Raw genomic sequence first — 23506 nt, 5'->3', positions numbered from 1 at the left:
GCTCCATTCTTTCATGATATGACAGCCCTGCCATCCCGGGAATGAACCATGTAAACCTACACTGCACTCCCTCAATAGCAGGAATGTCCTTCCTCAAATTTGGAGACCAAAACTGCACACAATACTCCAGGTGTGGTCTCACTAGGGCCCTGTACAACTGCAGAAGGACCTCTTTGCTCCTCTGCTTAACCCCTCTAGTTATGAAGGTCTCTTTCTGCAGAGACCGTTCCCTCCTCAACTCCCTGGTCAGCTCATCAACTTGTGCGGGTGACTTGAACAGAACCTGTCTCTGGGAATCCAAGCGAGATGCAGTTCCAGAGCAGAACGTCACCTCAGCCTTGAGGGCAGGAGGACCAGGGCAAGGCAGCAGGTAGTGCCTGTCCCCCCCTCACCCTCACCTCCCCCAACATTTGTCCCATGCACTTTACCCTGTCCTTTGCCCCATGCCCTTTCCCCCATGCTCTTTACCCCATCCTTTAACCTATGCCCTTTGCCCCATGCCTTCTCCCAGTTAACCCTCTCCCTCACAATCTCCCTGTGTTACCGCCCGCAGGTGTTGCCCCATACATGGTGATGATAGTGCCCCACACAGGGTGATGATAGTGCCCCACACAGGGTGATGGTGATGATAGTGCCCCACACAGGGTGATGATAGTGCCCCACACAGGGTGATGATAGTGCCCCACACAGGGTGATGATACTGCCCCACGCAGGGTGGGGGTGATGATAGTGCCCCATACAGGGTGAGGGTGATGATAGTGCCCCATACAGGGTGAGGGTGATGATAGTGCCCCATACAGGGTGGGGGTGATGATAGTGCCCCATACAGGGTGAGGGTGATGATAGTGCCCCATACAGGGTGGGGGTGATGATAGTGCCCCATACAGGGTGATGATAGTGCCCCACACAGGGTGAGGGTGATGATAGTGCCCCACACAGGGTGATGATAGTGCCCCACACAGGGTGATGATAGTGCCCCACACAGGGTGATGATAGTGCCCCACACAGGGTGGGGGTGATGATAGTGCCCCACACAGGGTGATGGTGATGATAGTGCCCCACACAGGGTGATGATAGTGTCCCACACAGGGTGATGATAGTGACCCACACAGGGTGTATATGACCCCCCCGCGCCCCCGGTTCTCTCACCTGTCCCGCCGCCGCCGCCGCTTCCGCTCCGGGGTTGACTGACGTCCGCGCCGGAAGCCCGTCACTGGGTGCCCGGCCGGCGCGGGGTCCGCCGGGAGTTGTAGGCCAAACCAGGCGGAAGTGGTCGGATCGCTTCCGGTGAGCGCGCAGACTTCGAATTTCCCGCCGCCAGACAGAGGAATGAGGGAGCGCGAGAACCGGTGAGGGAGGGGGGGAGATGGAGGGAGGGGGATGGGGGGAGGTGGAGGGAGGGAGGGAGGGAGGGAGATGGAGGGGGGGAGATGGAGGGAGGGAGGGAGATGGAGGGAGGGAGGGAGATGGAGGGGGGGAGGGAGATGGAGGGAGGGAGGGAGGGAGCGGCCGCCCGCCCTCCCGGGGTGGGGGTGGGTTGTGAGCTAGGCTCGGCCTTTGCTGCTTGTGTACCTTGTGCTCAACGGGGGAGAGGAGGAGAGGGGAGACCGCGGTGTGTAGGCCCGAGACTATTATGTAAAGCAAGGAAATAGTTTACAGAGGAAAGGCACACAAGTCAACGCTGGAGTAACTCAATGGGTCAGGCAGTATCCCCAGGGAACATGGATGGATGGACAGGTCTGAAGAAGGGTCCCGACCTGAAACGTCACATAGAAACATAGAAACTAGGTGCAGGAGGAGGCCATTCGGCCCTTCGAGCTAGCACCGCCATTCATTGCGATCATGGCTGATCGTCCCCAATCAATAACCCGTGCCTGCCTTCTCCCCATATCCCTTGACTCCACTAGCCCCTAGAGCTCTATCTAACTCTCTCTTAAATCCATCCAGTGACCTGGCCTCCACTGCCCTCTGTGGCAGGGAATTCCATAAATTCACAACTCTCTGGGTGAAAAAGTTTTTTCTCACCTCAGTCTTAAATGGCCTCCCCTTTATTCTAAGACTGTGGCCCCTGGTTCTGGACTCGCCCAACATTGGGAACATTTTTCCTGCATCTAGCTTGTCCAGTCCTTTTATAATTTTATATGTTTCTATAAGATACCCCTCATCCTTCTAAACTCCAGTGAATACAAGCCTAGTCTTTTCAATCTTTCCTCATATGACAGTCCCGCCATCCCAGGGATCAATCTCGTGAACCTACGCTGCACTGCCTCAATCACAAGGATGTCCTTCCTCAAATTAGGAGACCAAAACTGTACACAATACTCCGGATGTGGTCTCACCAGAGTCCTATACAACTGCAGAAAAACCTCTTTACTCCTATACTGAAATCCTCTTGTTATGAAAGCCAACATTCCATTAGCTTTCTTCACTGCCTGCTGTACCTGCATGCCAACTTTCAGTGACCGGTGTACAAGGACACCCAGGTCTCGCTGCACCTCCCCCCTTACCCAACCTAACCCCATTGAGATAATAATCTGCCCCCTTGTTTTTGCTGCCAATGTGGATAACCTCACATTTATCTATATTATACTGCATCTGCCACGCTATCCTCCAATCCACAGGAATTGATCCTGAATCTATTGTACATTGGAACATTGGAAAATGATCACCAATGCATCCACTATTTCTAGAGCCACCTCCCTGAGGACCCTGGGACCCTGGGATGCAGACCATCAGGCCCGGGGGATTTATCATCCTTCAGTCCCATTAGCCTACCCAATACTATTTCTCGCCTAATGAAAATTTCTTTCAGTTCCTCTACCCCCTTAGATCCTCTGTCCTCCAGTACATCTGGGAGATTGTTTGTGTCTTCCTTAGTGAAGACAGATCCAAAGTACCTATTCAACTTTTCTGCCATTTCCTTGTTGCCCATAATAATTTCACCCGTGTCTGCCTTCAAGGGACCCACATTTGACTTTGCTACTCTTTTTCCCTTAACATATCTCAAGAAGCTTTTACTGTCCTTCTTTATATTCCTGGCCAGCTTCCCCTCGTACTTCATCTTTTCAGCCCGTATTGCCCGTTTTGTTTCCTTCTGTTGTCCTATGAAAGTTTCCCAATCCTCTGGCTTCCGGCTACTCTTTGCTGTTTTATACATCATTTCTTTTAGTTTTATTCTATCGCTAACTTCTCTTGTCAGCCACGGTTGCCTCCTACTCCCCTTAGAATCTTTCTTCCTTTTTGGAATGAAATGATCCTGTGTCTTCAGGATTATGCCCAGAAATTCCTGCCATTGCTGTTCCACCGTCATTCCTGCTAGGATCCCTTTCCAGTCTACCTTGGCCAGCTCCCCTCTCATGCCTTCATAGTTCCCTTTGTTCAACTGCATCACTGACACTTCCGATTTAACGTTCTCCTTCTCAAATTATAGATTAAAACTTCATATTATGATCACTACCTCCAAGCGGTTCCTTTACCTCGAGTTCTCTTGTCACCTCTCCACGTTCTCCACAGATGCTGCCTGACCCGCTGAGTTACTGCAGGACTTTTTGTCTCATTATTCCACAATTATATTGTCTGCTTTCCCAAGGCGGTATGAAATGTAGATGGAGTTGATGGCGGGGAGCCTGGTCTGTGCGATGGACTGGGCTCCATCCGCACCTTTGACATTATTTGTGGTCTTGGGTAGAGCTGGTGCTACACAGGCTTGTGTCTAATTAACTCCCGGCCATGTGCAGTCGCATGACGTGTCATGTTGTTAAACTGAGTTCTTTTGTCAGTCCCATTCAAGAAAACTTGATTCAAACCATTGCTGCTAAAATCAATTCTTTATTCTGACAGCGCTGGATAATTCTTTAAACCTTCCAACACTGAGTTAGAAACTCTGGGGCTGGTCGAAAGAACTACTGACTTTGGTATAAACGTAATACATTATATAGGTAATAGACAATTATAATACAAGAGGAGTGGCAAACTATTAACCAATCATTATGGTTTACCATACATTTAACTTATTTGCATTAACCAATCAACTAAATCTTTTCCATTGATTATAAATAGTATAAATAGTGACATGTATAGTCACATGATTTCCCCTTTTCCGGCCGCTTTACAACCTTCTTCCCCTCTGGTTTTCTTCACCCTCTTTGTTCAAAATCATTTTATTTAAATAAAGTAAAACCACAGAGATATGAAACAAATTCTCAGAGAACACCTCTCAGAATAAAATACACATCATACAGCAATCACACAACACATACACACAAAACATATTTTCACTTTTGGAAAAGAAAGTTATTTCTAAAACTTCAGATTTAAACAAAGTCTAATACAATCATAATTAAAACACAATACACTTCATAATTAATTTCCTTACAACTACATAGTTAAAATACAGTTACTTATGGATTAAATATGAGTTTTGCCCCATTCTTACAAAGTGGTAAGAACTTAAGTTATTTATAATCACACAATTCCCAACTCCAAGCACACAAAGGCCACTAATTGTCACACTTGATTGCTTCTTCCCAAGTTCGGGTCTAAATTCATTCTGTATTAGCCTCCCCCTTGCTCATCTCTGGAGGAAAGGAATGTAAGGCCTCTTCACTAATAGCATTCCACACAACAAATGAAAGATTATCAAAACAGAGTTACTTTCTCAGTTTTCTATAACCATAAGAAACCCTTTTGCAAAGGTCACACAACCATCACCTATGCCTTAACTCTTATCTCAACATAAAATACATTTAAACAGCACAAACCATCTCACAGACTAGTATCTACCCTTGGTGCCTACAACCCAATATAGACAACCATAAATCCACTTCATGACACAGCCGAGCTCAGAGATGTGTCACAAAGGAAGAAGAATCGTGCCCATGTCCTGGAGAAAGATCCCATTTACAACCTCCATTCTAAACACCAACCTAAACCAAATACAACCTCTGACGGTTATAGCCGCTTCAAAGCAAACAAAGCTATGCGTATTTACAACAACATCTCCATGTTATAACAAGCCATCTGTTCTCTGTGTGTGTGTTCGTTGTACTTTATTTCTTTGTCCTATGTGGCACAGAAATTATAATTTAAGCAATTTTATTGTATAATATTTCCTCAATGTCTGTGAGATGTGTATCCGTGTGGCATGTGGTCAGCTATGTCCCGGGGTGCCTGCGTGATGTGTCCGCGCCCACATGGCGTGTCTGTGTAACATCTTCGTGTGACGCATCGTGGCGTGGGGGTACCCGTGTCGTTGCCTGCTGCGGTGAGAGTGGCGTGTGGTTACCCGTGTGTCCGGGCTTCTGCGTGAAGCTTGTGGTAACCCGTGTGGCTGCGGTGAGGATGGCGTTACCCATGTGGCTGTGTTGAGGGTGGCGTGCCATTACTCGTTATCTGTGTGGCTTCAGTGAGCGTGCCGTTGCCCTTGTGGCTGCGGTGAGCGTGGCAATGCCCGTTACCCGTGTGGCTGCGGTGGCCCATGGCACTGATGGCTACTCTTGTCCCACAGGCGTGTACTCCATGATGGCACCAGCCCGCTGGGCATCAGCTGGAGCTGTAACCGTGCCGACACAACCTCCCTCATATCCGTCATGGGCGTGCAGCTGATCCACGACGGAGGCACAGCCTCCGGCACCAGCCCACCCCATCCACACCTCTCACCGCCCGCCAAGCGGCCCCGGCACGGCACCAACACCGGTCCCGGCAAGGAGAACCATCCTCACAGCTTCCTCGTGTCCAAGAGGTTCCGTAGAACCAACCCTTCGGCAAATGGTGAGTGTAAGCTGCCCACACTGACCTGTACTGCCCCCCCCCCGTGACCCGTACTGCCCCCCCGTGACCCATACTGCCCCCCCCCCGTGACCCGCACTGCCCCCCCGTGACCCATACTGCCCCCCCCCGTGACCCGCACTGACCCCCCGTGACCCTCACCGACCCCCCCATGACCCTTACAGCCCCCCGTGACCCTTACAGCCCCCCGTGGCCCTTACTGACCCCCCCGTGACCCGCACTGACCCCCCCGTGACCCGCACTGACCCCCCCGTGACCCGCACTGACCCCCCCGTGACCCACATTGACCCCCCCGCAACCCGCACTGACCCCCCGTGACCCGCGCTGACCCCCGTGACCCCTGACCCCCTGTGACTGGCACTGACCCCGGTGACCCCACGCAGGCCCCATCAGCGACAGGCTGACCCGTGACCCCACGCTGACCCCTTCCCCCTGTGACCCCACGCTGACCCCGCCCCCATGACCTCTCTCTCTCTCTGCAGGTGGGAGCCGCTCCTGTGATGAGCTACCAGATGAGCTGCTGCTGCTGATTTTCCGCAAGCTCTCCCTCCCTCACTTGCTGAAGGTGTCGCAGGTTAGCCGGCGCTGGCACAGACTGGCGTGAGTACTCACCCGTCCCTGTCCCCTCTCACCTTCCCTGCAAACGTGGGATGGGTTCATTCGGGCATTCTGTAGAAAATAACAGGCTTGCAGGCTGGCATCTAGTTCAGGTGCTTATAGAACAAAGTACAGCACAGGAACAGGCCCTTCGGCCCACAGTGTCTGTGCTGAACATGATGCCAAGACCAGCTCATCTGCCTTCACGTCATCCACGTCTCTCTAGTTGCTGCTTATCCATGCTACTATCCAAAACTCTGTGAAATGCCACGATCATATCTACCTCCTCCTGCTCCCCCGGCAGCAAGATACCTTGCAACATTTTAGATTCTTCTATCCCCTCAGCCTTTGACCACTCATCTTCCCAGCCTCTCTGTAATTAATCTCGGTAACACTCCTCTGCACCCTCTCCAAAGCCTCCACATCCTTCCTGTAATGTGGCAACCACAACTGCACACAATATTCCAAATAGTTCTACTAGAACTAGAGTCTGAAGGGCCACCACCTGAAACGTCACCCATGGCTTCTCTCCAGAGATGCTGCCTGTCCCACTGAGTTACTCCAGCATTTTGTGTCTATCTGTAGTCCTACAAAGCTGCAACATGACTTCCTGACTCTACTCCTCATTGTCCCAACTAATGAAGGCAGGAATGCTGTACGCCTGCTTTACCACTCGAGCCACTGGTGTGTTTAATGTAGAGAAGCAGAACAGTGCAGCAGCATAACAAGTGTGTAAACACCATACTCAGATAACAGGCAAAAGTTTCACTGATTTTTAAAAGTCAACCAGGATAGTTTGTTGTTTGAAGTTTAGTTGATGTTTTTAGAGTTTAATAGCCTGGTGGCTGTAGGGAAGAAGCTGTTCCTGAACCTGAACCTTACAGTTTTCAGACTCCTGTACCTTCTTCCCGATGGCAGGGGTGAAATGAGTGTGTGGCCAGGATGGTGTGGGTCTCTGATGATGCTGGACTCCTGAATATGCCTTTGATGGTGGGGAGGTGATAGAGCGGGCAGTGTTCACTTTTTGTAATCTGCCTCATTCTTTGGTGTTTAAGTTGCGGAACCAGGCGGTGATGCAACCAGCCAATATGCTCTTGACTGTACACCCATTAGATGTACAATTGTTGACATACTGAATCTCCTCAATCATCTGAGGAGCCTTCTCTCCAGAGATGCAGCTGCCTGCTCTGGTGAGTAACTCCAGCATTTTGTGTCTGTCTTCAGAAGCGTTGATGGCTTTTCTTTGTGATTGCGGGACAGGACAGATCCTCAGAGATGTGCTGGCCCAGGGGATGTCCAAGGGGGCCAGTGTCATTTTGTCAAGTGGTGCCTCACTGTTGCTTGGACTGCCCCCTGGTTTCACCTTGTAGGAAGTGTTGGCATGCAAGCCCTGCCACAGCTGCCCAATGTCCACGTCATCCTACAGTGCAGAGCAAAAGTCAGTCTACTTGAGGGCCTTAGTGAGGTTGGAGCTGAACTTCCAGTATGAATCTGTCACCAGACTTGAATGCCCGAGTGTGCATCCTGACCATGCTTGACTTTCCAAAATGCAAAACCTCACATTTCTCTGTCTTAAATTCCTCAGCCCAACTGATCCAGATCCTGCTGCAGTTTTTGTCAGCCGTCTTAATTATCTGCAATACCACCCACTTTTGTATCATCTGCAAAGATAAATAAAAGTATCTTGAGCCGTAACGTCACCCATTCCTTCTCTCCAGAGATGCTGCCTGTCCCGCTGAGTTACGCCAGCATTTTGTGTCCACAGATAGACATTTTATTATCACAGTGAATTACTTTGTTTTACACAACTTACACAAATGATGTAAAGAGATCTTGCCTGATGAATCTGCTGCAATACTTGAAGAAGTAATAGCAGGACAGACAAAGGATAGCAGGTTGGCTGGATGGCAGAAGACAAAGAGTGGCAATAAAGGCGGCTTGTTCTGGTTGGCTGCCAGTGACTAGCGGAGTTCCGCAGGGGTCGGTGCTGGGGCCGCTGCTCTTCACGTTGTATATTAACTATTTGGACGAGGGGATTGAAGGCTTTGTGGCCAAGTTGTAATGATACTGGGATAGGTGGAGGGGCAGGTAGTGTAGAGACAGCAGGGACTCTGCAGAAGGACTTGGACAGGTTGTGAGAGTGGGCAGAGAAGTGGCAGATGGAATATAGTGTAGCAAAGTGTGGAATCATGCATTTTGGTCGTAGGAATAAAGGTGTAGATTATTTTCTAAATGAGGAGACAATCCAGAAATAGGAGGTGCAAATGGACTTGGGAATGTTGGTGCAGGATTCCCAAAAAGTTACTCTGCAACTTACAGGACAGCACGGTGGTGCAGCGGTGGAGTTACTGCATTACAGTGCTTACAGCGCCAGAGACCCGGGTTTGATCCTGATTGCGGGTGCTGCACCTACACTCCTCGATCACTCTGCTCTATAACTCTCCCCAGAGCCCGACCATTCACTGTGTAGGTCCTGCACAAAATGCAACGGCTCACATTTCTCTCTATATTGAATTCCATCAACCATTCCATCCGCCCACCTGGCCAATCGATCCAGATCCTGCTGCAATCTTCACTATCTGCAAAACCACCCACTATTATATCATCAGCAAACTTGCTAATCTTGTCCTGTATGTTCTCATCCAAATCATTGATGTGGATGACAATCAGTAATGGACCCTGCACTGAACCCTGAGGCACACCACTAGTCAGCGGCCTCCATTCTGAGAAGCAACCTTCCACCATCTTTCCACTGCTTCCTTCCATGGAGCCAATGTTCCATCCATTCAGCTATCTCTAATTGGATGCGATCTAATGTTGATCTCTGACCCCGCGTTCTCTGACCCTGTGAACAGGTGCGACCAGGCGCTGTGGTACAGTGTGGATCTGAGCTCGGCCACTCTACCCGCGGGGACTCTGGGCCGAGTGCTGGCGTCCGGAGTGATGGTCCTACGCTGCCCCCGCTCCTTCCTGGGGGAGCCCGGCATCACCAACGACAGGTGAGGGGGCAGGGCTGTGGGGGAGGGGGGGGACTGCAAGGTCTAACCCTGTCTGCCAGGGGTTTGGACAGGGGTGTGTGGGGTCTGACTATCCCTCTCCTGCCCTCACCCCCCATCCACCTCTCACCCTCCTCCCCTGTGGGTGCTGAGGGGTGGGGGCTGGGCTGGGAGGGGAGAGTGAGTGCGGGGTCTAAAACCTCTTCCCCCCGTGGGTGGTGGGAGTCTAACACCTCTTTCCCCCATGGGTGTTGGGGGCTGGGCTGGGCTGGGTTGGGGGGGGGGGGTGGGGGGTGAGTGGGGGGTCTAACACCTCTTTCCCCCGTGGGTGATGGGGGCTGGGCTGGGCTGGGTTGGGGGGGGGGGTGGGGGTGAGTGGGGGGTCTAACACCTCTCTGCCCCCCCCCCCCCCCCCCAGCCCATTGCTGCTGCAACACATGGACCTGTCCCACTGCATCACCACCCCCCATACGTTGCTGCATCTGCTGCGTCGCTGCCACCGGCTCATCGGCCTCAGCCTGGAGGGGCTGCAACTCTCCGACCCCGTGCTCAGGTGAGGACCCTGACCTCTCACCCCAACCTACGTGACCCCCTCGCCCGTGACCTTCCCCTGCCCTCTGACCTCCTCACCCATAACCTTCCCTCTTGCCCAGAAACTTCTGCTCTCTGACCCCCCCCCTGCCCTCTGACCCCCCTCATGACCCTATGCCCCGCGTTGACTCTGTGTGTACCGTAGGGCCGTGGGCCAGAGCCAGGATCTGCTCCGACTCAACGTGTCCAGCTGCTCCGGGTTTGGCCATGACGCCCTGCACCACATGTTGTCCAGCTGCTCCAGGTGTGTGGGTCGCCCGCGGAGGGGGACAGGGGGGGCGAGAGGTTTGAGGCAGGGGGGTTGTGTTTCAAGGGGGTGTTATGTTTTGACGGGGGTGGGTTTGTGGTTTTTTGGGGGGGTGGAGGGAGGATTGTTTTGGGGTGGGTTTGTGTTTTTTTGAGGGGCGATTATGTTTTTGTGGGGGGGTGTTTTGAAGGGGGTGGGATTGTGTTTTTGTGGGGGGGGTGTTTTGAGGGGGGTGGGACTGTTTTTTGAGGGGGGTGGGGTGGAGGGAGGATTGTTTTGGGGTGGGATTGTGTTTTGAGGGGGGGGATTATGTTTTTGGGAAGGGGGTGTTTTGAGGGTGGGGGGTGAGGTTGAGGCTGGGTGGAGGGGACAACAGTGTTGAATTGCTGCCACTGCCTCACAGCACCAGAGACCAAGGTACAATCCTGACCTCCGATACTGTCTGTGTTTTCCCTGCCACCATGTGGGTGTCCTGTAGATCATGGAGTCGTACAAACCCTTCGGCCCGTCTTGCCTGTGCTGGCCAGGTTGACATTCTGTGCTAGCCAAGATTTGCACACATTTGGCCCATATCCCTCCAAACCCTTATCCATATATCTGTCCAAATGTCCTGTACAAGTAATTATTTCTGCTTCGACAGCTTCCTCTGGCAGCTCGTTCCAGATACCTTCTGATTGAAAAAGTTGTCCCTGAGCTCCCTCTTAAATCTCCCCTCTTACCCTCACCTTGCGCCCTCTAGTTCTAGAATCCTCTACCCTGGGAAAAAGACAGTGAGCCTTCACTTTATCCATGCCCATCATGATCTTGTACACCTCGATAAGGTCACCCCTCAGCCTCCGACGCTCCAAAGAGAAAAGTCCCACCTTATCCGGCCTCCCCCTGTAACTAGAGCCCAGGTGAATCTCTTCTGCACCCTTTCCTGCTGAATGCCATCCTTCTTGTAGCTCGGGGAGCAGACCTACACACAGTACAAGTGTGGTGTCACCAGCGACTTGTACAGCTGCAACATGATGTCCCAACCTTTGTACTCAATGCTGAGTATCATGAGTGGAATAGATCGGGTAGATGCACAGTCTCTTGTCCAGAGTAGGGGAATCGAGGACCAGAGGATATAGGTTCAAGGTGAAGGGGAAGAGATTTAATAGGAATCTGAGGGGTAACTTTTTCACACAAAGGGTGGTGGGTGTATGGAACAAGCTGGCAGAGGAGCTAAGAAACAGTTAGACAGGTACGTGGATAGGACAGGTTTGGAGGGATATGGACCAAGCACAGGCAAGTGGGACTAGTGGCTAGTAGCTAGGACATGGCGAGTTGGGCTGAAGGGCCTGTTTCCACACTGTATTAATCTATGACTCTTCCCAATGAAGGCAAGTGTACCAACACCTTGTTCACCACCCATAGACTTTAGAGAAACAGACCCTTCGGCCCACCAAGTCCACGCCGATTAGTGATCCCTGCAGACGCTATCACTATCCTACACACACACTGGGGACAATTTACAGTCTTTCACCAAAGTTAATTAACCTACTAACCTGTACATCTTTGGAGTGTGGGAGGAAACTGGAGCACCTAGTGGAAACCCACATGTGCACGGGGAGAAGGTACAAGCAGCACCTGTAGTCACGATGGAACCCGGGTCCCTGGCGCTGTGAGGCAGTAACTCGACCACAACACCACTTTCAGGACATGATGCACCTGTATTCCCAGATCTCTCTGTTCTACAACACTACCATTTAGCGTGCAAGTCCTGCTCTGGTGTGATAGACCAAAGTGCACAACGTCAGAGTTAAATTCCATCTGCCATTCCTTGGCCACCTTTGCACTGATCTCCATCCTGTTGTGAGCTAGGACATCCTTCCTCACTATCCATTATGCCATGCCCCATCCATTTGTACCAAGTTGTCCATTGTACCTATTTACTAACAGGTTCACTGCTTTGACATCTAAATCTATTTCCTCCCCTTTCCGCCTTCCGCAGAGACCGTTCCCTCCGCAACTCCCTGATTAACTCATCCCTTCCCACCCAAACCACCCCCTCCCCAGGTACATTCCCCAGCAACTGCAGAAGATGCAACACCTGTCCCTTTACCTCCTCCCCCGACTCTGTCCAGAGACCCCAAAATTCCTTTCAGGTCAGACAGGTTCACTTGCACCTCCTCCAACCCCATCTACTGTATCTGTTGTTCAAGATGTGGACTCTTATACATCGGCGACACCAAACTCAGACTGGGCGATCGTTTTGTGGAACACCTTCGCTCAGCCTGATCTCCTGGTTGCTGGATACTTTAATTCTCCTTCCCATTCCTACACGGACCTTTCTGTCCTCAGTCTTCTCCATTGTCAGAGTGAGGCTAAACGCTAATTGGAGGAACAGCATCTCATATTTCGCTTGGGCAGCTTACAGCCCAGTGGTATGAATATTGATTTCTCTCACTTCAGGTAGTCCCGGCATTCCCCTTCTCTCTATCTCTCCCCCATCCAAGTTGCACTAGCTTCTCATTTTCACCCTACAAACGGTTTACAATGCCCTGTTCCCTTTATCATCATTACTAATATGCATATCTTTCATTCATTGTTCTTTATCTCTCCACGTCACCGTCTTACTTGCGAGTGGAGCACCAAGGCAAATTCCTTGTATGTGGCCAATAAACGTATTCATTCATTATATCCCTCGTTTCCCTTTCCTCTGACACTAGTCTGAAGAAGGGTCTCGACCTGAAATGATGTGACCATCCACTGGTCACACGTCCCCTACCAGCCCCCTGACCCCTCTCACTCACACTGTCGAAAAAATTGACTTAAAGGGAAAAAACCTTGTCCTTGGCTATACGTTTTCCTGTTGTTATCTACTAAATATGAATTAATTAATTATTTGGCCATAGTATGTTTTTAGTTGATGTTAATCTTATTCAACAACAGATGGTTCCTACAAGTGAAACATAATACCAGGGTATCTTGACATTATTTTATCTCATCTTTCACGCCCCCTCCCCGAGCCAGCCATAAGCCCCCCTCCCTCGTCTGCGATGTTTCTGAGCCACTGGCGGCAGGGTGCAAGGATGGTCTACCCAACTATTGCTGTTGTGTTTGCCCATGCCACGCATTCCCATCGAATGGCCTGAGAAAGGCTACACTCAGACAATGAATCCAGGTGCGAGGTGAGCACTAGGAGATAACGTGTCTGAAACTTGCTTTGCAAGATTCTCATCACCTTCTCTGCAGCTGCTCAACAAGAGATGCCCATTGCCACATCCCCACGCCCTTTTACCTTATTTAACTCCAACCATAATGAAGTATGTGGACGTTGTTCTTCTATACCCCCTGCCCCCTTCCACTGGCTGGATCACCACACCAGCCTTGCACCTGTCCCCATCTCACTGATGGGACGAGGGGCGGAGAGAGGGAGGGGGAGGAGTGATTGTATGGTGTCCCCTCCCCTCACCTGTGGCTGTTCCCCCCCCCCCCCAGGTTGGAGGAGGTGAATGTGTCGTGGTGTGGGTTTGGACGGCCCCACGTGGCTGTGACGGTGACTCAGGTCCCAGAGACGGTCACACAGCTCAACATCAGCGGCCACCGGCGGAGCCTCACCGACACCGGTACTGGGGGGGGGGGTCACACACACAGGTACGGGGGGGGGGGTCACACACACACACACACACTGGTACTGGGGGGGGGGGTCACACACACACACACACTGGTACTGGGGGGGGGTGGTCACACACACACACACACACTGGTACTGGGGGGGGGTGGTCACACACACACACACACACACACACACACACACTGGTACGGGGGGGTCACACACACAGGCAGTCAGGGGAAGAGGGGCAAGGGGGTGGTAAGGGGGGGGGGAGAATGGGACACTGACGTGGAGGGTGGGTGCAGAGTCTCACTGACACCCAGGGGGGGGGGGTGCGACTGGGACGGGGCCGTCTGTGACGTCTTTGCTCTGTGTCTAGACGTGCAGGTCCTGTGTCAGCGGTGCCCACGGATCACCAACCTGGACATGAGGTCAGCACCCCCTCCCCTCCCCACGCTAACACCCCCTCCCCTCCCCACACTAACACCCCCTCCCCTCCCCACACTAACACCCCCTCCCCTCACCCCCCGCACTAACACCCCCTCCCCTCCCCACGCTAACACCCCCTCCCCTCCCCACACTAACACCCCCTCCCCTCACCCCCCGCACTAACACCCCCTCCCCTCCCCTCGCTAACACCCCCTCCCCTCCCCACTCTAACACCCCCTCCCCTCCCCACGCTAACACCCCCTCCCCTCCCCACACTAACACCCCCTCCCCTCCCACACTAACACCCCCTCCCCTCCCACCCCCCGCACTAACCACCCCCTCCCCTCCCACGCTAACACCCCCTCCCCCTCCCCACACTAACACCCCCTCCCTCCCCACTCTAACACCACCCCTCCCCTCCCCACACTACCACCCCCTCCCCTCCCACCCCTAACCCCCCCTCCCCTCACCCCCCACCTAACACCCCCCTCCCCTCCCCCCTCTAACACCCCCTCCCCTCACCCCACACTAACACCCCCCATCCCCTCCCCACACTAACACCCCCTCCTCTCCCCACTCTACCCCCCCCTCCCTCCCCACTCTACACCCTCCTCCCCTCCCCACGCTAACACCCCCTCCCCTCCCCCACGCTACCCCCCCTCCCCTCCCCACCACTAACACCCCCTCCCCTCCCCACACTAACACCCCCTCCCCTCCCCACACTAACACCCCCTCCCCTCCCCACGCTAACACCCCCTCCCCTCCCCACGCTAACACCCCCTCCCCTCCCCACGCTAACACCCCCTCCCCTCACCCCCCGCACTAACACCCAGTGATGGAAATGGGTTTTAGGAACTAGGTGTACTGAGGTTGGGAAGGAGGGGGGGGATTTTTTTATGTGCGGTCATACCCATGTAAGAGTACAAGAATGCATAACTTGTTTATTGTGTATTTATAATATAGTTTATTGTGTATTATATATCATAGCTGCTTTCTTGCATATCTCTCTCTCTCTCTCGCTCTGTTCCATAACAGGGCTCTCACAACTTTTTTTCCCTGTTGCCAGCCGGGCAACCTAGGCAGCTTTTCAGGTTGCCAAATGACAGTTTAGGTGGTCATTTAGGACGGCTTGCATGACGTGTGCATAGTTCCCAGTCGGAATTATGCTCAATGAAGCACTCACATATTATTTCTGTTTCAAATAAAGTCACAGACTAAACATATTCACCAATTAAGACATGATATATACCACAATGACATGAAGCAACATTATAATACAGTATCTCAACTCTTTTTACACATTGCAATTAATTCAATTTCTATCACTTCCAAACAAAAATGTGGTTGGATTATGCAAGCATGTTTTCTGTGAAGGACCGAAAATTACCATGACATGGCCGTAGCATGGGTTGTTGCTATTGGTACAGAAACACTCTCGCTTCCCACATAATTTATCCATAACAAAATATACAGGTTGCAAGGAAATTTCTAAAGGCATTTTATGATAATAGCTGTTAAAACCGACTATACCCATCTGACAGGTTAAACATTACACTAACTAACAAGAGATGGCCAAAGGACATAACTGCAGCAAATGTTCTTTTGGTAATATGTTTAAAGGTGTCAAAACGCCACATTACCGGACATTCAGATTAGATGGAGCGAAAGAAATAGGCGACGTTTCGGGCCGAAACCCTTCTTCAGACTGATGGCGGGTGGGGGGGAGAAGGAAGGAAAAAGGGAGGAGGAGGAGCCCGAGGGCGGGGGGATGGGAGGAGAGAGCTCGAGGGTTAAGAAAGGGGAGGAGATAGCAAGGGCTAGCAAAACTGGGAGAATTCAACGTTCATGCCATCCGGACGCAAGCAACCCAGGCGGAATATGAGGTGCTGTTCCTCCAATTTCCGGTGTTGCTCACTCTGGCAATGGAGGAGACCCAGGATAGAGAGGTCGGATTGGGAATGGGAGGGGGAGTTGAAGTGCTGAGCCACCGGGAGTTCAGGTAGGTTATTGCGGACTGAGCAGAGGTGTTCGGCGAAACGATCGCCCAACCTCCGCTTAGTCTCCCCGATGTAAATCAGCTGACATCTAGAGCAGCGGATGCAGTAGATGAGGTTGGAGGAGATACAGGTGAACCTTTGTCGCACCTGGAACGACTGCTTGGGTCCTTGAATGGAGTCGAAGGGGGAGGTGAAGGGACAGGTGTTGCATTTCTTGCTTCACCTCCCCCCTTGACTCCATTCAATACAGGATGGATGGGGGGGGGGGGGGGATCAGCGCAGGATGAATTTGGGAGGGCAGTACAGTGAGGATCGGAGGGTCTGTGCAGGATGAATGGCAGATCACTACAGGATGAATGAGGGGATTAGTACAGGATGAATGGGGGAATCAGTACAGGATGAATGGGGGAATCAGTGAAAGATGAATGGGGATCAGTAGAGGATGAATGAGGGGATCAGTACAGGATGAATGAGGGGATCAGTACAGGATGAATGAGGGGATCAGTACAGGATGAATGAGGGGATCAGTACAGGATGAATGGGTTGGATCAGTAAAAGATGGATGGGGGGATGAGTAAAAAATGAAATGGGAGATCACTATAGGATGGATGGGGAGAAGTGCAGGATGAATGGGTGGAGCAGTGCAGGATGGATGGGAAAGGGGGTCAGTACGGGATGAATGGGGGGGATCAGTACAGGATGGATGGGGAGCAGTGCAGGACGAATGAGGGGATCAGTACAGAATGGATGGGACGGGGGATGAGTACAGGATGAATTGGGGGACAAGTGTTGGATGGATGGGGGGGTGGCAGGAGATCAGTGCAGGATGTATAGATGTGGAGGGTCGATGGGGAGGGGAGCACGGGTGTCAGTGAGGACTGAATAGAGGCGGGAGGGAATCAGTGTGGGATGGAGAGGAGGGGGTCTCAGAATAAGGGGGGTGGAGGGGTTACTCTATTTTCGGTATAAACCAGTATCTGCAGTGCCAAGCCGGGCAAAATGACTCAGCGTTTAGGTTGCCCGGTGGAGATTATATACCATTATGGAACATTTCTGTCACCTCATCTTTCTTTCTGCATGTTCGGCTGTCTTTTAAAGTATCTCAGTATGCTCATTTTCACAGGGGTACACAAATCTGAAATTTATAGATATTTGATAGTGATATATAATAAAATTTGATGGTGATATATAATATATATAATAAAATATTTCCGCTTGCACTATTGTTTTGCTAAATAAAACCGCCCTCACGATTTAGGATGGAAATAACTATTGGTACTACTTATTGAATTTTCTCCCCATCCATTCTAATGGAACTGAAACACTTAATCTGAAAATGCAGTTTATTATTGGGGGCAGATAATAGAAAAAGCAATGCCCTTGGAGACAACGGCTGATTGGACGGGAGGAGACCGATTTGTTGATTGGACGGGAATTTTAAGGGAAGCTCGTCGGTGATTGGACGCAACCCCCTTAGGGACAGCGGTTGATTGGCCGCCAAATAATCGGGCACAAAAAATTGACAAATAGGAAAACAAAAAAATTCCGATTTAAATCTGATATAGGGTACATAGGGTGGGTATCGATTAATTCCAGACAACAGATTAAAAGAAATCTAACCCCATTAAATCACTCAGGGTGTATTATGATATGTTCTGCAGTGTGAAGTATACAGCAAAACTGGCACTTCCAGAGTGGTCTATCGTGTTGTTTCTTCAGCGACCACAGATTTTTTTTAAGAGCTGGAGAAAACAGCAGGTCAGGCTGGATCAATGGAGGGTCCGAAGAAGGGTTTCGACCCAAAACGTCACCTATTCCTTCTCTCCAGAGATGCTTCCTGACCCGCTGAGTTACTCCAGCGAAAGACAGAGAGACACAGCGAGAGAGGGAGGGAAACATAGAAAATAGGTGCAGGAGGAGGCCGTTCGGCCCTTCGAGCCAGCACCGTCATTCATTGTGATCATGGCTGATCATCCCCAATCAGTACCCCGTGCCTGCTTTCTCCCCATATCCCTTGACTCCACTAGCCCCTAGAGCTCTATCTAACTCTCTCTTAAATCCATCCAGTGACTTGGCCTCCACTGCCCTCTGTGGCAGGGAATTCCACAAATTCACAACTCTCTGGGTGAAAAACTTTTTTCTCACCTCAGTCTTAAATGACCTCTCCTTTATTTTAAGACTGTGGCCCCTGGTTCTGGACTCGCCCAACATTGGGAACATTTTTCCTGCATCTAGCTTGACCAGTCCTTTTATAATTTTATATGTTTCTATAAGATCCCCCCTCATCAGAGAGAGCGAGAGAATAAAATAACGTGGAATAATAAAATAACATGACTACCTGCACACCAGAAGAAGCTCGCAGTCCGGAGCAATGACAGTGAGTTTATTAAATTCCCCCATGGATTTTTTTCAAAGGAACTCGGTGTCATTAATACTTGGTCAAAACACAATTACATTTACTGCGGAATGTGGATCGATGTATTGATGACACATTGTATAACTACGTGTTATATACTGGCTGTTAACAAGTGCTAACAGCGGTAGTTAACAAATCGTTTTCATCGCATGGCCGATGCAGCGAGACTGGTTGTAACGATTATCCATGGTCATTTAAAAAAAATACGTATTTAACAACTCTTACTCCCTTCTAGTACAGAAATTGGACATAAACTTGAAACTGAAAAGTAGGGGAACGCCGTCCCCCTGCGTACCACCCATTTCCATCATTGCTCTCCCCTCACTAACACCCCCTCCCCTCAGCCCCTGCACTAACACCCCTTCTCGCTGCCCCCCCCCTCCCCATCTCGCTGCACACCCCCCCCCCTCTCTCTCTCCCACTGACTGTGTGCTCTCTCCCCAGTGACAGCTCGATGCTGACCCCGGCCTGTTTCCCGTCCCTCCAGCAGCTTCCTCACCTGCAGCACCTGGGCCTGAGCCGATGCCACCATATCCCAGCAGCATCTGTGGGGTAAGTGTGGGACCCGTACCCCCACGAGCACCGCCACCGCCCACCCCCATCTTACCCCACCCCCACAAGCACCCGTCACCTGGAACAGCGGATACAGTAGATGAGGTTGGAGTTCCAGGTGTCAAGTCCTGTATATCGACGAGACCAAGCGCAGGCTCGGCGATCGTTTCGCTGAACACCTCCGCTCAGTCTATCTTAACATACCTGATCTCCCGATTGCTCAGCACTTCAACTCCCCCTCCCATTCCCAATCTGACCTTTCTGTCCAGGAGCTTCCTTCATTGTCAGAGTGAGGTCCAGCGAGTTGGAGGAACAGCACCTCATATTTCGCTTGGGTAGCTTACACCCCAGTGGTGTGAACATTGACCTCTCTAACTTCAGATAGCCCTTGCTTTCCCTCTCTCTCCATCCCCTCCCCCTTCCCAGTTCTACTAGTCTTACTGTCTCCGCCTACATTCTATCTCTGTCCCGCCCCCTCTACTGACATCAGTCTGAAGAAGGGTCTCGACCCGAAACATTGCCAATTCCTTCTCTCCAGAGATGCTGCCTGTCCCGCTGAGTTACTCCAGTATTTTGTGTCAACCTTCGATTTAAACCAGCATCTGCAGTTCTTTCCTAGCATTGCCTTTGCTTTCTTTACTCCCGATTCAACTTGCAGATTGGGAATTCTGCACCAGCACTCCCAAGTCCCTTTGAACCTCCAATTTCTGGATTCTCACCCCATTTAGAATGCCTTTATTCCTACTACCAAAATGCATGACTCCACACTTTGCTGTACTATATTAGGCAGCCATGGTGGCCAAGCAGTAGAGTTGCTGCCTTACAGCGCTTGCAGCACCGGAGACCCGGATTCCATCCCGACAACGGGTGCTGTCTGTACAGAGTTTGTACGTTCTCCCCGTGACCTGAATGGGTTTTCTCTGAGATTTTCAGTTTCCTCCCACACTCCAAAGACGTACAGGTTTGTAGGTTAATTGGCTTGGTAAATGTAAAAGTTGTCTCTAGTGGGTGTAGGATAGTGTTGATGTGCAGGGATCGCTGGTCGGCGCGGACCTGGTGGGCTGAAGTGCCTGTTTCCGCGATGCAGAGTCCCTACTTTCTCTACACTACCTGCCCCTCCACCTATTTTCGTATCATCCGCAAACTTGGCCACAAAGCCTTCAATCCTCTCGTCCTCTCGTTCAAATCATTAATATACAACGTGAAGAGCAGCGGCCCCAGCACAGAGCTCTGCGGAACTCCACTAGTCACTGGCAGCCAACCTGAAAATGCCCCCTTTATTGCCACTCTGCCTTCTACCATCCAACCAACCAGCTGTCCATGCTAGTATCTGCCCTTTGATACCTCATCATTTGATGCTCTCATCTTCCTTCGGCCTCATGTGTGGCACCTTATCAAAGGCTTTCTGAAAATCAGAATTAGGAGAATCTTATACACCTCTATAAGATTCCCTTCATCCTCCTGCCCTCCAAGCCAACTCAACCTCTCCCTATAGCTCAGGCCCTCAAGTCCTGGCAACATTGTCATCAATCTTCTCTGTTCCACATATTCCTCAAAATGCTGCCTCACCAACGTCTTGTACAACTGCAACATGACATCCAAACTTCTATACTCAATACTCTGACTGATGAAGGCCAAAGTGCCAAAAGTCTTTTTGACGACCTTATCTACCTGCGACTCCACCTTCAAGGAACCATGCACCTGTACCCCTAGATCCCTCTGCTCTACAACACTACCAGAGGCCGACCATTCACTGTGTAGGTCCTGCCCTTGTTCGACGTCCCAAAATGCAACACCTCACAATTCTCTGTATTAAATTCCATCAACCATTCCTCCGCCCACCTGGCCAATCGATCCAGATCCTGCTGCAATCGTTCACAACCATCTTCACTATCTGCAAAACCACTCACTTTTGTATCATCAGCAAACTTGCTAATCTTGCCCTGTATGTTCTCATCCAAATCATTGATGTAGATGACAAACAGTAACGGGCCCAACACCGAACCCTGAGGCACACCACTAGTCACAGGCCTCCAGTCTGAGAAGCAACCTTCCACCATCACCCTCTGCTTCCTTCCATGGAGCCAATTTGCTATCCATTCAGCTATCTCTCCTTGGATCCCAGGCAATCTAATCTTCCAGAGCAGCCTACAATGTGGAACCTTGTCGAACACCTTACTAGAGTCCGTGTATTCATTGTCACCAGCTCTGCCCTCAATTGTTGGTCACATTTTCAATAGTCCATCAGATTTATGAGACATGACCTCCCAGGTATAAACCATGGTGACTATCCCTAATCAGCACTTGTCCATCTAAGTGCATGTATATCCTATCCTACAGAATACTCTCCAGTAACTTTCCGACTACAGATGTTAAGCTCACTGGCCTGTAGTTCCCATCCTTTTCCCTACAGCCCTTGAATAGAGACACAAGATTTTCCTCCCTCCAGTTTTCCAGCATCTCGACTGTATTTAACGACAACTCATAAATCACGAGAGGAAGTCCTGCAATTTCCTCTCTAGTTTCCCACAGTGACCTTGGATACATCTGATCAGGCCCGGGAGATTTGTCTATCTTCATACATCTATCTGCGACCGTAATACTGACTGCTCTCTGGATATTTGCAGTTGGCGGTGCTCCTGTCTTTGTCCGTGGTGCTTGTTGACTTGGTGTTTTTGTGTTGTACAGGGAGTTGGCCCAGATCACCACCCTGAAGTCTCTCAGCATCTTCGGACTGGTACATAACTCCACGCTCAATGTGAAGGACCTCATCCCACAGATCAAGGTCAATGCCTTCCCGCTGACCAGCATCGCTCGGCCCACTCCGGCCCAGGGAAAGGCCAGGACGGTGTGGGGCATCAGCTGCCGACTGGCTTTACGTACATTCTGATGGTCCAGCCTGTGTCAGCCACGGCTGTGTATTGCCACTGGTCCTGGGGAGAGTGCCAGCTGTCTGTGTGCCGGCATAGAGTGGACAGTGCTCCCCAATCACAGGCCAGCGGTGGGGCCGGAGGGCAGGGGTCAGCAGTGAGCTCGGAGCGGTCAGTGAGGGTGGGGACAGTGAGCTCGGAGCGGTCAGTGGGACAGTGAGGGTGGGGACACAGAGCTCGGAGCGGTCAGTGTGACAGTGAGGGTGGGGGCAGTGAGCTCGGAGCGGTCAGTGTGACAGTGAGGGTGGGGGCAGTGAGCTCGGAGCGGTCAGTGAGGGTGGGGACAGTGAGCTCGGAGCGGTCAGTGAGGGTGGGGACACAGAGCTCGGAGCGGTCAGTGTGACAGAGGGTGGGGGCAGTGAGCTCGGAGCGGTCAGTGTGACAGTGAGGGTGGGGGCAGTGAGCTCGGAGCGGTCAGTGAGGGTGGGGACAGTGAGCTCGGAGCGGTCAGTGTGACAGTGAGGGTGGGGGCAGTGAGCTCGGAGCGGTCAGTGAGGGTGGGGACAGTGAGCTCGGAGCGGTCAGTGAGGGTGGGGACAGTGAGCTCGGAGCGGTCAGTGTGACAGTGAGGGTGGGGGCAGTGAGCTCGGAGCGGTCAGTGAGGGTGGGGACAATGAGCTCGGAGCGGTCAGTGGGACGGAGAGTGGGGGCAGGAGGTCAGCGTGACACAGGGTGGGACTGGCGACGGAGCTGTCAGTCTGAATGATGGAGGGTGGGTCTGGGATGCCAGGGTGGGGACAGAGAGTCTGTGCGGTTGGTGTGTCACACAGCCTCTGTGGACGTGGCGAGGCCAACTGTAACCACTGGTGAGACCTGGCCCCAGCTGCCATTCTGCCCATCCCTGTGTTGTCAGCCCATCTGTACTGATTCCCCAGATCACTGTTCCCTCACCTGTTTCACATACAAGCAATAAACATCTTCACATTCGTCTGTGCAACACTTGTTCAGCCATGATTGAATGGCGGAGTAGACTTGATGTCCTCATTCTGCTCCTGTCACCCGCGCTGTGGGTCGATGGCATCTCCTCACCAGAGCTGAGAATGATCTGGGAATACCGGCACGTCAGTCAGGTGGATGGTGGTGAGGAAGGCGTTTGCTACCTGTCTTCATTGGGAAATGTATTGAGCGTATCTTGATGCAGCTGTACATTGCTGGTGAGACCACACAGAGTAGTGTACAGAATGTGTGTGTGTGGGGGGGGGAGAGCAGGAGAGAAATGTGGGGGGGAGAGGGCAGGAGAGAAATGGGGTGGGGGGGATGTCCGGGGGAGGGGGCAGGAGAGAAATGTGGGAGGGGGGAGAAGGATGGGGAGGGAGTGGGTCGCCGAGGGGGGGGGGGGTGGGGAGGACAGGAGAGAGGTGGGGGGGGGGGGGAGAGCAGG

General features: G+C 51.7%; 1 protein-coding gene across 3 annotated transcripts; it reads left to right on the top strand.

Moving 5' to 3' along the window:
- Positions 1 to 1277: 1277 nt before the first annotated feature.
- skp2 (S-phase kinase associated protein 2) lies at positions 1278 to 23052 on the top strand. Of its 3 annotated transcripts, none has more exons than XR_004411448.1 (11): positions 1278 to 1349; positions 5507 to 5769; positions 6270 to 6387; positions 9240 to 9383; positions 9799 to 9933; positions 10117 to 10215; positions 13687 to 13814; positions 14181 to 14232; positions 19088 to 19195; positions 21884 to 22337; positions 22779 to 23052. XR_004411448.1 is itself a non-coding variant. In XM_033018248.1 (10 exons), exons 1-10 carry the CDS (start codon positions 1330 to 1332, stop codon positions 22083 to 22085), a joined length of 1269 nt encoding a protein of 422 aa, XP_032874139.1. In that variant the 5' UTR covers positions 1278 to 1329; the 3' UTR covers positions 22086 to 23052. The 3 variants fall into 3 exon arrangements, 1 of the variants encoding a protein (XP_032874139.1); XR_004411447.1 differs by having other exon boundaries at positions 21884 to 22705; XM_033018248.1 differs by having other exon boundaries at positions 21884 to 23052.
- Positions 23053 to 23506: the final 454 nt, after the last annotated feature.

Source organism: Amblyraja radiata, chromosome 3 (genome assembly GCF_010909765.2).
Source record: "Amblyraja radiata isolate CabotCenter1 chromosome 3, sAmbRad1.1.pri, whole genome shotgun sequence".
NCBI classification, from domain to species: Eukaryota; Metazoa; Chordata; class Chondrichthyes; order Rajiformes; family Rajidae; genus Amblyraja; species Amblyraja radiata.
Note: the sequence above shows the minus strand (reverse complement) of the source record. Positions and strands in the feature narration are given on the sequence as shown.